This window comes from Peromyscus eremicus, chromosome 1, assembly GCF_949786415.1.
Source record: "Peromyscus eremicus chromosome 1, PerEre_H2_v1, whole genome shotgun sequence".
NCBI classification, from domain to species: Eukaryota; Metazoa; Chordata; class Mammalia; order Rodentia; family Cricetidae; genus Peromyscus; species Peromyscus eremicus.
The window spans coordinates 178,646,385-178,662,765 of record NC_081416.1 but is presented as its reverse complement, the minus strand read 5'-3'; the positions used below and the strand labels follow the sequence as shown (position 1 = coordinate 178,662,765).

General features: G+C 41.4%; 1 protein-coding gene across 1 annotated transcript in view; it reads right to left on the bottom strand.

Moving 5' to 3' along the window:
• Positions 1 to 15,251: 15,251 nt before the first annotated feature.
• The window catches only part of LOC131902473 (pre-mRNA cleavage complex 2 protein Pcf11-like), a 2,885-nt gene continuing 1,755 nt past the window's right edge, over positions 15,252 to 16,381 (bottom strand). The window contains 3 exon segments of the mRNA XM_059253473.1: positions 15,252 to 15,739; positions 15,742 to 16,183; positions 16,185 to 16,381. The exon segment at positions 16,185 to 16,381 is cut by the window's right edge and continues 525 nt beyond it. Of these exon segments, the coding sequence (XP_059109456.1) occupies positions 15,252 to 15,739; positions 15,742 to 16,183; positions 16,185 to 16,381 (1,127 nt within the window).

Below are 16,381 nucleotides of genomic sequence, written 5' to 3'. Positions count from 1 at the left end.
CCTTAGGTCACTTCATTCCTTCCATTATGCTTGACTTTCTCCCTCTGATACCTTGGCTTTGAAAATCCCGAATAAAAGCAGGGTGTAAGCTGTTTATCAGATGGCTTGGGGAATGGGAGGGCTCAGGACAAATCTCACCATAACTTCTTCCTTACCTGGCCCAGGTACCAGGTTGCAGATTTTCATTTATGTATTTTTTTAAGTATTATATTTATTATGGACAATGTGTGGAGGTCAGGGACAACTGTGGGAGTCACCGATATACTTCTAGCATGTGGGTCCCTGGAACTGAACTCAGGTTGTCAGGCTTGGCAGCAAGCACCTTTCTCTCATGAACCATCATGATGGCCTTTGTTTGGTTTTGCTTTTGAGAAAAAGCCTTCACCACCCAGACACCCAGAGTTTCTCTTCCCAGGTCTGCTACGGGATGCCACACTGTAGGACACTGCATGTCGCATTCCATGGGTCCATCAAAATCAGCCTTGTGAGGAGATTAATATTCATCGGGAGAACTTCAGTGGAGGGGAGGAAAGGGAGAGGCAGGTAGCAATTCTTCTCTCATCTATCCCCATGAATTGTTGCAAGGCATTTTTGGCCCCTGATAGCGCAGTCTGTGGGAGACCTCCAAAGCACCCCAGAGACACACCCTTGAGTGTTGGTCAGGAAGCATTGCCCATCATGGAAATGTGTGGCCTTGGGTGACTTCATTCCTTCAGTTTCCCTTGATATTCTCCCTCCTATACCTGGCTTTGAATGTCCCCAATAAAGGCAGTGTGTAGGCTGTTTATCAGATGGCTTGGGGAATGGGAGGGCTCAGGACAAATCTCACCATAACTTCTTCCTTACCTGGCCCAGGTACCAGGTTGCAGATTTTCATTTATGTATTTTTTAAACAAAGTATTATATTTATTATGTGCACATGTGTGGAGGTCAGGGACAACTGTGGGTGTCACCGATATTCTTCCAGCATGTGGGTCCCTGGGATTGAACTCAGGTTGTCAGGCTTGGCAGCAAGCACCTTTCTCTCATGAATTATCTTGATGGCCTTTGGTTTTGCTTTTAAGCAAGGGGTCCACCATGTGGTCCAGGCTGACTAGCGCCATCTTCTGGTGTTACATATGTGAACACCCACCTGACTTCAGGTTGCCTCCCTTCTCCTGCCTTCTAGTTTTTTTTTTAATTTTTATTTTGCAATACAATTCAGTTCTACATATCAGCCACAGATTCCCTTGTTCTTCCCCCTCCCGCCCCCCTCATCTTCCCCCCAGCCCGCCCCCCATTCCAATCTCCTCCAGGGCAAAGCCTTCCCCACAGACTGAAATCAACCTGGTGGACTCAGTCCAGGTAGGTCCAGTCCCCTCCTCCCATGCTGAGCCAAGCGACCCTGCATAGGCCCCAGGTTTCAAACAGCCGACTCATGCAATGAGCACAGCACCCGGTGCCACTGCCTGGATGCCTCCCAAAAAGATCAGGCCAATCAACTGTCTCACCCACTCAGAGGGCCTGATCCAGTTGGTGACCCCTCAGCCATTGGTTCATATTTCATGTGTTTCCGTTTGTTTGACTGTTTGTCTCTGTGCTTTATCCGACCTTGGTCTCAACAATTCTCTCTCATATAAACCCTCCTCATTCTCGCTAATTGGACTCCCAGAGATCCACCCGGGGCCTAGTCATGGATCTCTGCATCCAGATCCCTCAGTAGTTGGATGAGGTTTCTAGCACGACAATTAGGGTGTTTGGCCATCCCATCACCAGAGTAGGTCAGTTCGGACTGTCTCTCGACCATTGCCAGCAAGCAGTCTGTTGTGGGGGTATCTTTGTGGATTTCTATGGGCCTCTCTAGCACTTTGTTTCTTCCTATTCTCATGTGGTCTTCATTTACCATGGTCTCCTATTCCTTGTTCTCCCTCTCTGTTGTTGATCCAGTTGGGATCTCCCACTCACCCAAGCTCTCTTTCCCTCCACCCTTGCCCTTCACTACCCCCACTCATGTCCAGGCTGTTCATGTAGATCTCATTCCATTTCTCTGTCATTGGGCGATCCCTGTGTCTTTTTTGGGGTCCTGTTTTCCAGGTAGCCTGCCTGGTGATGTGAGTAGCAGTCCAGTCATCCTTGTTCCACATCTAGTATCCTGTTATGAGTGAGTACATACCATGTTTGTCTTTCTGAGTCTGGGATACCTCACTCAGGATGATTTTTTCTAGATCCATCCATTTGTCTGCAAACCTCATGATGTCATTGTTTTTCTCTGCTGAGTAGTATTCCATTGTGTATATGTACCACATTTTGTTTATCCATTCTTCAGTTGAAGGGCATCTAGGTTGTTTCCATGTTCTGGCTATTACAAACAATGCTGATATGAACATAGCTGAACAAGTGCTCTTGTGGTGTGGTTGAGCATTCCTTGGGTATATGCCCAAGCGTGGTATAGCTGGATCTTGGGGGAGATGGATTCCCAATTTTCTAAGAAATCGCCATATTGATTTCCAAAGTGGTTGTACAAGCTTGCATTGCCACCAGCAGTGGAGGAGAGTTCCCCTAGCTCCACATCCTCTCCAGCATAAGGTGTCTTCAGTGTTTTTGATCTTAGCCATTCGACAGGCGTAAGGTGGTATCTCAGAGTTGTTTTGATTTGCATTTCCCTGATGATTAGGGATGTTGAGCAATTCCTTAAATGTCTTTCAGCCATTTGAGTTTCCTCTGTTGAGAATTCTCTGTTTAGTTCTATAGCCCATTTCTTAATTGGACTGTTGGGCATTTTGATGTCTAATTTCTTGAGTTCCTTATATATTCTGGATATCAATCCTCTGTCAGATGTGGGATTGGTGAATATCTTTTCCCATTCTGTAGGCTGTCGCTTTGCTTTGTTGACCGTATCCTTTGCCCTACAAAAGCTTCTCAGTTTCAAGAGGTCCCATTGATTGATTGTTTCTCTCAGTGTCTGTGCTACTGGTGTTCTATTTAGAAAGTGGTCTCCTATGCCAATGCGTTCAAGACTACTTCCTACTTTCTCTTCTAGCAGGTTCAGAGTAGCTGGATTTATGTTGAGGTCCTTGATCCACTTGGACTTAAGTTTTGTGCACGGTGATAGATGTGGATTTATTTGCAGCCTTCTACATGTTGATATCCAGTTTTGCCAGCACCATTTGTTGAAGATGCTTTCTTTTTTCCATTGTGCACTTTTGGCTTCTTTGTCAAAAATTATTTGTTCATAGTTGTGCGGATTAATGTCAGGGTCTTCAATTCGATTCCATTGGTCCACATGTCGGTTTTTATGCCAGTACCAAGCTGTTTTTATTACTGTAGCTCTATAGTACAGCTTGAAGTCATGGATCGTGATGCCTCCAGAGGTTGTTTTATTGTACAGGATTCTTTTGGCTATCCTGGGTTTTTTGTTTTTCCATATGAAGTTGAGTATTATTCTTTCCAGGTCTGTGAAGAATTGTGTTGGTATTTTGATGGGGATTGCATTGAATCTGTAGATTGCTTTTGGTAAGATTGCCATTTTTACTATGTTAGTTCTGCCTATCCATGAGCATGGGAGATCTTTCCATTTTCTGACATCTTCTTCAATTTCTTTTTTCAGGGACTTAAAGTTCTTGTCATATAGGTCCTTCACTTGCTTGGTTAGTGTTACCTCAAGGTATTTTTATGTCATTTGTGGCTATAGTAAAGAGTGATGTATCTCTGATTTCCTTCTCTGCTTTTTTGTCCATTGTATATAGGAGGGCTACTGATTTTTTTGAGTTGATCTTGTATCCTGCTATGTTGCTGAAGGTGTTTATAAGTTGTATCAGTTCCTTGGTGGAATCTTTGAGGTCACTCAAGTATACTATCATGTCATCTGCAAATAGGGAAAGCTTGACTTCTTCCTTTCCAATTTGTATCCCCTTAATCTCCTTATGTTGTCTTATTGCTCTGGCTAGAACTTCAAGTACTATATTGAATAAGTATGGGGAGAGCGGACAGCCTTGCCTCGTTCCTGATTTTAGTGGAATTGCTTTGAGTTTCTCTCCATTTAATTTGATGTTGGCTGTTGGCTTGCTGTAAATTGCCTTTATTATGTTTAGGTATGTTCCCTGTATTCCTGATCGCTCCAAGACCTTTATCATGAAGGGGTGTTGGATTTTGTCAAATGCCTTTTCAGCATCTAGTGAGATGATCATGTGGTTTTTTTCTTTGAGTTTGTTTATATGGTGTATCACATTGACAGACTTTCGTATGTTGAACCATCCTTGCATCCCTGGAATGAAGCCTACTTGATCGTGGTGGATAATTGTTTTGATGTGTTCTTGGAGTCTGTTTGCCAGTATTTTATTGAGTATTTTTGCATCAATGTTCATGAGGGAGATCGATCTGTAGTTCTCTTTCTTTGTTGTATCTTTGTTTGGTTTGGGAATCAGGGTAATTGTAGCCTCATAGAAGGAGTTTGGTAATTTTCCTTCTGTTTCTATTGTATGGAACAATTTAGAGAGTATTGGTATTAACTCTTCTTTGAAGATCTGGTAGAATTCTGCACTGAAACCATCTGGTCCTGGGCTTTTTTTGGTTGGGAGACTTTTAATGACTGTTTCTATTTCGTTAGGGGTTATTGGACTATTTAAATAGTTTATCTGGTCTTGATTTAATTTAGGTATGTGGTACCTATCCAGAAAATTATCCATTTCTTTTAGGTTTTCCAGTTTTGTGGAATAGAGGTTTTTGAAGTATGACCTGATGATTCTATGGATTTCCTCAATGTCTATTGTTATGTCCCCCTTTTCATTTCTGATTTTCTTGATTTGGATGCTCTCTCTCTCTGTCTTTTGGTTAGTTTGGATAAGGGCTTGTCTATCTTGCTGATTTTCTCAAAGAACCAACTCTTTGTTTCATTAATTTTTTGTATTGTTCTCTTTGTTTCTATTTTATTGATTTCAGCTCTCACTTTGATAATTTCCTGGCATCTACTTTTCCTCGGAGACTTTGCTTCTTCCTGTTCTAGAACTTTCAGGTGTGCTGTTAAGTCACTAGTGTGAGATTTCTCCAGCTTATTTATGTGGGCGTTTAGTGCTATGAATTTCCCTCTTAGTTCTGCTTTCATAGTGTACCATAGGTTTGGATATGTGGGGTCTTCATTTTCATTGATCTCTAGGAAGTCTTTAATTTCTTTCTTTATTTCTTCCTTAACCCATTGGTGATTCAGTTGGGTATTGTTCAGTTTCCATGAGATTGTAGGTTTTCTGTAGTTTTTGTTGTTGTTGAAATCCAACTTTAGACCATGGTGGTCTGATAGAACACAGGAGGTTATTCCAATTGTTTTGTATCTGTTTAGATTTGTTTTGTGACCAAGTATGTGGTCAATTTTAGAGAAGGTTCCATGGGGTGCTGAGAAGAAGGTATATTCTTTTTTGTTAGGATGGAATGTTCTATAGATGTCGATTAAGTCCATTTGAGTCATGACATCAGTTAAGTCCTTTATTTCTCTGTTAAGTTTCGATTTGGGAGATCTGTCCAGTGGTGAAAGTGGGATGCTGAGGTCTCCCACTATTAATGTGTGGGGTTTTATATGTGATTTAAGCTTTAATAATGTTTCTTTTACATATGTGGGTGCCCTTGTGTTTGGGGCATAAATGTTCAGAATTGAGACTTCATCTTGGTGGATCTTTCCTGTGATGAGTATGTAATGCTCTTCTTGATCTCTATTGATTGATTTTAGTTTGAAGTCTATTTTGCTGGATATCAGGATGGCTACACCCGCTTGTTTCTTAAGACCGTTTGATTGGAAAGTCTTTTCCCAGCCTTTTATTTTTAGGTAGTGTCTATCTTTGAGCTTGAGATGTGTTTCTTGTATGCAGCAGAAAGATGGGTCCTGCTTTCGTATCCATTCTGTAAGCCTATGTCTTTTTATAGGTGAGTTAAGTCCATTGATATTGAGGGATATTAATGTCCAGTGATTGTTCATTCCTGTTATTTTTTGGTGGTGATATGTGTGTACTTTTCTTCGTTGGGGTTTACTGCTGTGGCTTTATCTATTGCCTGTGTTTTCGAGGGTGTATCTGACTTCCTTAGGTTGGAATTTTTCTTCTAGTGCTTTCTGTAGGGCTGGGTTTGTGGCTAAATATTGTTTAAATCTGGCTTTGTCATGGAATGTCTTGTTCACTCCATCTATGATGATTGAAAGTTTTGCTGGGTATATTAGTCTAGGCTGACATCCATGGTCTCTTAATGTCTGCATTACATCTGTCCAGGTCCTTCTGGCTTTCAAAGTCTCCATTGAGAAATCGGGTGTTATTCTGATAGGTTTGCCTTTACATGTCACTTGGCCTTTTTCCTTTGCTGCTCTTAATATTCTTTCTTTATTCTGTACGTTTAATTGTTTAATTATTATGTGGCGAGGGGACTTTTTTTGGGGGTCTAGTCTGTTTGGTGTTCTATAGGCTTCCTGTATCTTCATAGGCATTTCCTTCTTTAAGTTGGGAAAGTTTTCTTCTATGATCTTGTTGAATATATTTTCTGTGCCCTTGAGTTGGTATTCTTCTCCTTCTTCTACCCCTATTATTCGTAGGTTTGGTCTTTTCATGGTGTCCCAAATTTCTTGGACATTTTGGTTCATGACTTTGTTGGCTTTAGTGTTTTCTTTGACTGATGAATCTATTTCTTCTATTGTATCTTCAACGCTAGAGATTCTCTCTTCCATCTCTTGCATTCTGTTGATTATACTTGCATCTGAAGTTCCCAATCGTTTTCTCAGATTTTCTATTTCCAGCATTCCCTCTGTTTGTGTCTTCTTCATTTTTTCTATTTCCCTTTTCAGGTCTTGGACTGTTTCCTTCATTTGTTTCATTGATTTTTCTTGATTTTCTTTCAGTATTTTATTGTTCTCTTCCAGGACTTTTTTGATTTCTTCTAATTTGTTTGCCCTTTCCTCTAGTTGTTTACAGCGTTCTTCACATTTTTTTGTCTTTTCCTCTACACGAGCCTCTAGCTTCTTCATGATGACATTCATAAGGCTATTTTCTTCTGCTTCTTTCAATTTCTGATGTTCAGGTCTAGGTGTTGGAGGAGGGCTAGGGCCTGGTGATGGTGTATTGCTATTCATTTTGTTGTATGTGTTTCTGCCTTGACGTCTGCCCATCTCCTTGTGGTTTGTTCTTGGCCTTATCCACACACTTGGTTAAGACAGAGCTGACAGATTCAGGAAGTCTCTCTCTCTTGTCCAGATGGGAGCTCTCTTGTCCAAATTGGAAGTCCGGGGCAGGATGGGAGCTCTTGTTCAGAAGGGAAGTCCGGGGAGGATGGGAGCTCTTCTCTCTCTCTCCCTCTCTCTCTCTCTCTCTCTCTCTCTCTCTCTCTCTCTCTCCTCTGTGCTTCAGAAGGGAAGTCCGGGGGCAAGATGGGAGCTGGGAGCTGGGGGCCAGCCTCTTGCACCCAGTTTTTTAATTGAATAACTGGGTATTTTGAACCACTGTTCTTAACTAATCTCTTCTTTCGCCTACGAACCTCACTTAATTTTGCCCCATATTTTATACATTACCAGGCTTTTAGAAGTTTTCTATCCTCAAATTGTTAACTTATGTATATCTTTTTACACAGTATATTACTGGGAATTGTATAAGCTCTTTAAATTTAGCCACAAAGCTGTGTTGTGAATTTTTGATGGTGGAAGTAGGCAGTGCTATAATGTAGAGGTGTTTTGTCTGCATACCACAAAACCAGAAGAGGGCATTTGATCCTCTGTATCTGGAGTTACAGAGGGTGGAAACCACCATGTGGATACCTGGAATTTAACCTTGGTCTTCTGGAAGTGTAGCAAGTGATCTTAACCATTTCTGCAGCCAAAATGAGGGATTTGGAAAATATCATTTGTGTGGTGCTTCCACCTTTGAGCATGCACATATAAAGGCCAGAGGACATGTAATGTACGCTATCTCTTTCCACATTTCTATTTTGAAATACAATCTGTGGAACAGGGCCCCAGACCTTAGCACATTGCCCCAGGAGTTTTCTCTATTGAGTGTCCCACACCTGAACCTTACACTTCCCATTGTGGCTATATTGATTGGTTAGTGAGCTGTGGAATCCACCCTTGTCTACTCCCCAGTGCTGAGTCACAAGCATACATGGCAATGAGGAGCTTGTTATGTGGGTCCTGGGGATTTGAACTGGAATCCTCCTGCTGACACAGCAAGTGCTCTGACCTACTGAACTATCTCCCCAGACCCTTCAGAGGATCAATACTATTTTCTGGCATATTTGAAACAGATGTGGTGTGGGCATCTCAGATCAGGCTGCACACCTCATAGCCAGCAACACCAGCTGGTTTCCCTTTCCCCTTGCTACCCAGGTATCAGGTTAACAGACTGAAAACAAGTCTGTCCTTTGGGCTATGTATTAAGGAAGTCTGCTGCCTTTTGGCACAAGGTCTCTTCCTTCTCTTGGGAACTAAGGGGAACCTTGCTTTGTCTTATGAACTGAAATGTTCTCTTTAGAATCCCACCATGCTGTTTGTTTTAATATTTGAGGCTCTCGCCTAAAGGACTCTCTGTTTCAGAACATCTGTCCCTTAAGCCCCTTCATTTTCTCATATCATCAGGATTTGAATATAACAAGTATATTTGACACTTCAAACATTTTTAAAAGAGTGCTTTAAAAATGTTATTATGCTAGGAATTGTGGTCCAGACATTCAAAAACCAGCACTCAGGTGGCAAAGCCAGGGGACATCTATGTTGTACAGTACATGATCTAAATACAGTTCCAAGCCAGAGAGAGCTACATAGTAAAATTCAAAATATTATTAGATTTTTCATTCATTGATTTATACATATATGTGAATTATGTGTGTGCTAGCTCCTCTAGAGTTCAGAGACAGCTTGCAGGACTGGTGTCATCAGGCTTGGTGGCAGGTGTTTTCATCCACTGAGCCCTTAGAGAGCTTTTGAATTTGCAAAATTTACATTTATATCTATTTCATTTCCCATGTAACCCTGATGCTATGCCCTGCAATTCTGAGAAGAAAGCACAAAACCAGTTGGTGGGCAGCTAGATAATTTCTTCAGAAATGAGTCACGAACACATACAGAAAACAACGGTTTTAATAAATTGACAATAGAATGGTATACATGAATTTAGGGAAAGCAAACAATATCATGAAAATCCTCCAGATCACAAGAGCAATACATATATACATTAACAAAATAAGACATTTTATATAATAATTCTTGATCATTTAAGTCCATCAGTACTTGTTCTGAACCCATTATGTTGGATACTAACATTGGGACATTTAGTCAGCTCCTTGCTGTGTTGTGTTGGAACAGAAAGACATCTAAAACCACTGTGTTAGTGCTGGAGAAAAGGCTCAGTGGGTAAGAGCACTGGCTGCTTTTCCAGAGGGTCTGGATTCAATGCCCACCACCCACACGCAGGTCACTACTGCCTGTAACTCAGTTTCAGGAAACCCAACACCTTCACACAGACATACATGCAGGAAAAACACATTAAATAAAAATAAAAAATATTTTTTAAAAAATCCTCCCATCCCAGTGTAGTGGTGGCACATACCCTAGATTGCAGGAGATGGAAGGCAAAGGAAGTTACATCTCTGAGTTTGGGGCCAGCCTGCTCCTCAGAGTGACTTCCAGAACACCCTGAGCCACACAGAGAAATGCTATCTCAAAAACAAAACAAAACAAAACAAAAAACAAAAAAAAAATACAGAAAAGCATCACTATAGTCTTGTAGGAGAAAATGGTGCATAGCCTGCATCACAGATGTATGGGTTTCTGTCCTAATATGTTGTTTGTTTTGTTTTGTTTTGTTTGCTGAGTTTTCAATTGACCTAAATGAATCTTCAAAAGGAGTAGAATTTAGGATTCTTCTAGGAAGTGTGTAAAGCCATTAAACAATGTTGAGAACAGATCCACATTCTTCTTTTGCTCCTTAGATGTTCTAAGTAACTAGCACTCTGATCCCTTTTTCAACAGCAACACAAAAATCTCATTCTGGATGCAAAAAAAAAGTATTCACTGTGAAGCTGAATCTCCTGAATCAAGGCCTCTGGAATCTCGAACACTTGGACATCACTGTACAGGAGCCATGCTTGCTTTTGAAAGTCATACACATTGCTTACATAATGACCTGAATCTTGGGAGCTCCCAATATGGTTGACAAGTCTAACAAGTTTATAATTCTGATGATCATTTTCCAACACCACAGTTTTTGACTCAGCAGGGTATAAAAATACTAAAGCTATGGGATGATTAAATATGGGGCAAAATTGAGTGAGAGTAGTATGGGAAAGAAGAGATTAGTTTACCACAGCAGTTCTCAACTCATTAGGGTTCATAAGAGCAGCAAAATTACTTTTATGACTAGCAATGAAGCTAACTTTCAGGTTGTAGGATCATCATAACACGAGGACCTATGTTAAAGGAGGAAACATTAGGAAGTCTGAGAACCAGTGGTCTAGAACATATTTATAATGTAAAGAATCATTCTTCTTTACCATATAGAGAAGGAAAAATTCTTAGACTTATTTATGCATGTGTTTTATGTATATGAGTGTTCTGTCTTCATACATGCTAGAGGAAGGAATCAGATCCCATTTCAGATGATTGTGAGCCACCATGTGGGAGCTGGGAATTGAACACAGGACCTCTCGAACAGCAGTCAATTACCCTTAAGAGCTAAGCCATTTCTACAGCCCCCACACCCACAATTATTTTAAGTGTCAAGGAACTGATGACATAGCTTCTTTGGTAGATTGCATAGCTAACACACAGTAAGCCCCAGGATCACCTTCACCACCACATAAGCAAAGTGTGGTGTAGCAAACCTGTAATCACTGCATTTAGGCGATGGAGGCAGGAGGACCAGGAGTTCAAGGTTCAATAATGAGTTTGAGGCCAGCCAGGGTTACACAGAATCTGTCTTTTAAAAAAATGGAGTCAGGGTATTCTATCCAGTGTTTTTTAATGCTTTAATCTTTATGGGCCTGCCACTCAGTTCCCAAATAAATACACAGAGGCTTATTCTTACTGATAAATGCCCAAACTTAGCTTGTCTTATTTCTAGCCAGGTTTTCTTAAATTATCCCATGTACCTTTGGCCTCTGGGCTCTCACCTTTCTCTATTTCTGTAGGTCTTTTCTTTCCTTCTTAATCCTAGTTGCATGTGAAGATAGCTGGCTGGCCCATGGCATCCTTCTCTCCAACTTTTCTCATCCCACTTTCTTCTTCCTTCTATTTATTCTCGCTGCCTGCCAGGCCCACCTATCCTTTCTCCTGCCTCACTATTGGCTGGTCAGCTCCTTACTAAACCAATATCGTCTTTTAAGCAGGCAAAGTAACACAGCTTCACATGTGGCAACTTATAAATTAATAGAAATGAGTTAATTTAAGATTTTAAAAAAAGTAGATAACAAGATGCATTACACAGTCATACAGTTTATAAGTACTATAAACGCCTGAGTGATTATTTTATACATGTGTTGTGGAAATGTGGGGGCTTGTTGGGACCTGGAGAGAAGCTCTCCAGATACAGACACACACACAAAAAAAACCCACAAAAACACAGAATGTATAAATGAAACAGGAGGTGGAGAGATGTCTCAGCATTTAGGAACACTTAATGTTCTTCCAGAGGAATGAAGTCAGTTTCCAGCACTCCATTAAGGCAGCTCACAAACACCTGCAACTCCGTGTCATCATTTGGCTCCACAAATGTGGGAGGATAACTCCACCCTGTTGAAGGATCCTTGGGAGAGGTGAGCTCAATGAAGAAATATTAGATAGAAATATAGGCAGAGATGCAGAGAAAGACAGAGATACAGAATAGCTGTGGGTGGGCCCAGGGTCAATACCATGTCTCCGCAAGTTTTATTATAATGGGCTTTTGTAGACTACCAAGGGGAAAGGCAAAATCCTACCACTTTCAAGATCAAAGCACAATGTACAGCCAAGTGTAGACACTTCAAAATACCTGGTAACCTCCCCTGTGGGCAAAGCATCTCATTCTATAGACCTGCTGGGTCAAGCAAGCTCAGATTCTCTGACCTTGAGTAAGGTCTCACCAGGGCAGCCTCAGTGACCCCCACAAATTCCCCCTTCTTAATAATATAAAGATCTTAAGTGAGAATGCAGACCTTGACTCGAGTCAGCTTTCCCTAAGAGCTTATAAGTAGCTGGAAGAATCACAGAAATACACGTCTTTCTTTATGGCTGCTATAACTCCTAATAAAGGAGTAGAGGATGATCAGGATAGAATGGCTGCTTTCAATAGGTCTAGTATGTCTATAGCAGTTTTAGCTACATCAAGCACTTTTTAAAATCAATAATCCCCTGATGCAACTACATCAAATCTAAGGACTCCTTAGGATCACCATTCACACTAACACGTTGACATCATAATTCTAGTATGAATATTACTATACACAATTACAATTCTCACACTTACATGCAAAAGTAAATTCTTAATAGAACTATTTACACTTCATAAAATTTACCAAACATCCAACAGAACTTTTTGCATTTCTTGCCAACAAAACATAGGATACATTAATACAGGCTAACATTATCCATACAAAGAACAAGAAAGTGTTTTTCATTTGAGCTGCTCTAATCCAGGAGCAAATACTTTATCCCAACTTCTATTCATCAGTACATTTTTTTAAAATTAAATAGACTGAGGAATAGAACATATCCCCCGTACTTTATATTTTTTGAAGCTTCATCTCGAGCCTGGGCAGAAAAAACAAACGTCTCTATTCCTACAAAAAACAGTTTCATTTTTACACAAAGTTACATTTCTACACAAAACAGTTTGTAAGTCATCACAGTTGATTTTTTTTGTGTGTGTGTGTGTGTGTGTGTGTGTGAAGTCAAAACTGTCCCATTGCACTGAAGTACTCTTGTGCATTCCATTTCTTAAATCTGAAAAGTTCAGTCCGTTCTAATAGTAGCCTTAAAGTTCCACTGAAATCTCAAGATCTGGGCCTGACACATCAGCTGCCCTGAAATCTCTGTAGAGCTGTACAAGTCATAATGGACCTGAAGCAAAAAGTTCTAACTATAAAGAGACCCACAGTCAAAAATGTGTTGCAGATCCCTTGAATGCAACAACACGATTCACACAAGAGTCTCTAAAACATTTGCTCTCAGCTTCAGAAGCACTTTATGGCCTGCTGGCCTGGCCCTAAGAAATTTGTCCCAAATGAAGTAAAGATTGTGTCACCATAGCTGAGTAGCTGCAGACCTCTTCCAAAGAGCTCTCTGTGCAGCCAGCATGAAACAGGATGCTGTCTATTAAGGGAGCCATGTATTTGTTCACAGCCAGCAAACAGAGGCTGCATGGCTTTGGCTGCTGACTCCAAACCATTCAGGTTTACAATCCCAGCCCTGGGGCCTGAGGACCTTCAATCTCCCATGCTGCATGGGCTCAAGTTACTTCCCTGTCCCTATGAGCCTTCTATTCAGCATGCTGGTCCTCTTACCTGTTCTGCTGGTGGCCTTGCATCCTCTATGTGCTACCTTCTGGTAGCCTGACATTCATGCTGGAATAAGAATCTGCCTCATTTAGCAGTTCAAGTGCTGCTGCTAGGGAATCAGATCCATGCACAAAACCTTTGCTGCGCTCTCCATACATGGGCCCTCCACCAGTAGTCTCCCTTGGATCTGAAGCACTGCTTCCACAAGGTTTTCATCTTTAGGGATGCTGCCTCATCTCCACAAGGACCTTGGTGATTCCTGAATGCATACACACTCAGACTGAAAGGTACCTGCTCCCTGTCCCCACCTAGGGTTCACACCCTGGTATCTTTCTCTGGAAGTTTTGTCTCACAAGCAGGAACCCATGGTGCCCTGAAGGATCACCCTCTCCTGCCTGCTGACAGACCTACTCTGGTGCTGGGGTCCAACGTCTCTGGCTGCACTGTCCAAGCCACCACCACTGCCTGCCATTCACCTCTCCATTGGCATCTCCAATTTGCCCTCAAGGTTGCAGAGCATAGCCTCTAGCCATGTCAGTCCAGCTCCCACACACACTCTGACTGATTGTGCTCTCCTCATTGTGGCTTCTTCACAGCAGAAAATGCATAGACCCTTGGTGCTCAAGTTGGCCCTCTGGAATATGTGCTACCTGTGATGTAAAGATGCCTTGCATGTCTCACCAGTTCTGATGCTCCAGTTGTTGCTGCTCCCAGTGGGAGCTTGGAAAGCTGCTGCTCATTCTGGAACTTCTAAGTCCAGAGTGGCTGCTCAGTTCTGGATGCTGCTTTCTGCATCCTAGGTTCCATGATCAGGAAAATATACTCTATCCAGTTACTATTTTGATGTTGTTGTTGTTGTAGTTGTTGTTGTGACTTAAATAACTTAAAATATGCTTTGGATCAACCAAAGAATTCTCCAGAGACCAAGGGAAATCTGATGGTTATTTGATCCCATTTTGTCCAGGTCAAGGCTTCTTGGCCTTGGCCATGGCCATTTGCATAGGAGAATCTGCTGTTGTGAGCTATTCTGTGCATTGTAGATTTGCCCTAGATTCTACCCTCCAGATACCAGAAGCAACATTGGTGTCAGCAGACACAGTCCAGGCCAAGGGGCAGAACCATGGCTGTGTCTAGTGGGAAGTATCCCCACACAGACCCCACTGTTCATGGACAACACAGTGCAGAGGCAGTCAATGCAAACAATTGTCATCCCAATCCTGCAGGTGTCTGGTCACCTGAGGACTGGGTGGACCCGAGAGCCTGGTCTGCCCTGTGTGGACAGGGACAGTGGCCTGTCCTCAGGATGAACACTGCCTCAGCCTCTGCAGAGAGATGTGTGTGAGCTCACAACACAGAAGAGTCTTGTACCAAACACTTATGTGAGAATGTAGTGTCACAGCTTCTTCAGAGGGCTGGGATGGGCAAATGTTGGAGTCGCACAAGGATCAGGACATGAACTCAGCTATTTTATTATAGCAAAATATTTTTATTTATAATTTACAGTTCACAAGAGAAAATCATACATTTTTACACATGCAATTTTATTTTGTTAAATTTGCACTCACCTAGAGAACTTTCACACAAATACCTGAAACTGTGCAGGCAATGCACAGTAGGAAATGCAAACACTAAAACCTATTTATAAACCAAACGATAGTTGAAGGCCCTGCCTCAGCTAGACAATTTATAGAGATAGATGTCTATATATACATAAAAAAAACTTCACTTTCTAGATCCAACAGCAGCTTTTGCTACAAAAAAACAAAACCATAACATCCCCATTTTATTTAAACTGACTCAACTGTATTGTTTTCTGTTTTAATATCAGTGGGTGTTGCTATACTTTCTTCTGAACTGGCTGGTGGGACATCAGTTTGCTCTTCCTTAACTTTGAGACTTTCACAGGGTTCTTGCAAATCCTTTTGGACAGTGTTCAACATAATGTTCCAAGGGTTTTCAACTGGCGTCTTGATGGCAGATGGTTTACAATCAAAAGAAGATGTGTTTTGGTCATCTGCATAACACGATGGATGGTAAATCTTTCCATCTACTCCAATAGCATTCTTTAAGTGCCATTCCTCCTCCTCTTCATCCCAGTACTGTTCAAATTGTTCTTGACAGATTTCACAACTCTCAAGTGCTCCAAATGGTCCAGCAGGGACACTTTGGAACTCCTTTGCTTTAGAAGCCTCCTGAGATTTCTGGACAATGTCTTTATGAAACTTTTCAAAACACTGCTGTTCTGCATGTTCTTCCAGATCAGCTATTTCTTCAGTTCTATCCAGTCCTTTAAACTGCAGTACCAACGTCTATGAGTGAACTTTCTGCTAACATCTTTCTTAGTTCTATTTTGCTGATAATGCCAGTCCAAGTGATCTGCATGAACATCTCTCTGGGATGTCAGAAACCTCGTTCCACAAGAAGAACACTGATTCCCCATGTACAGCCGGTTTATGATACTGTCATAACGATGTTTCATTTCCTCAGTTTTAAAATTAGTGAGATCTGGAACATCTTGATCTTCATTCTGATCCTTTGCCTCTTCAGAGGGAGGCTGAGCATCAGCCTCCTTTTCCTGTATTGCAGTTGAATCAGGCTGTGACAATTTGAGTAGTCCTGCTTTTAGCAGTTTTGAAAACAATTCATTTACATCCACCTCACTGACATGATGATCAGGATATGCCTTAGGAAGACCTCCTGAAGGATTTTGAATAAAAATCTCCAGCATTCTGTGGATGAACTGATAAATACTGTTGTCCTTGGCCAAATGCTACTGGCTGAGCAACACCAGTCAGAACCTGTTGAGATGTCTGAATATCTCCTACTGACATTGGACTAGGTAAATTGCCCAAGTTTCCCAACTTAGAACTCTGAAGATTCTTTTCATCAAAATAGTGTCCTGAAGCTCTGTTAAGGG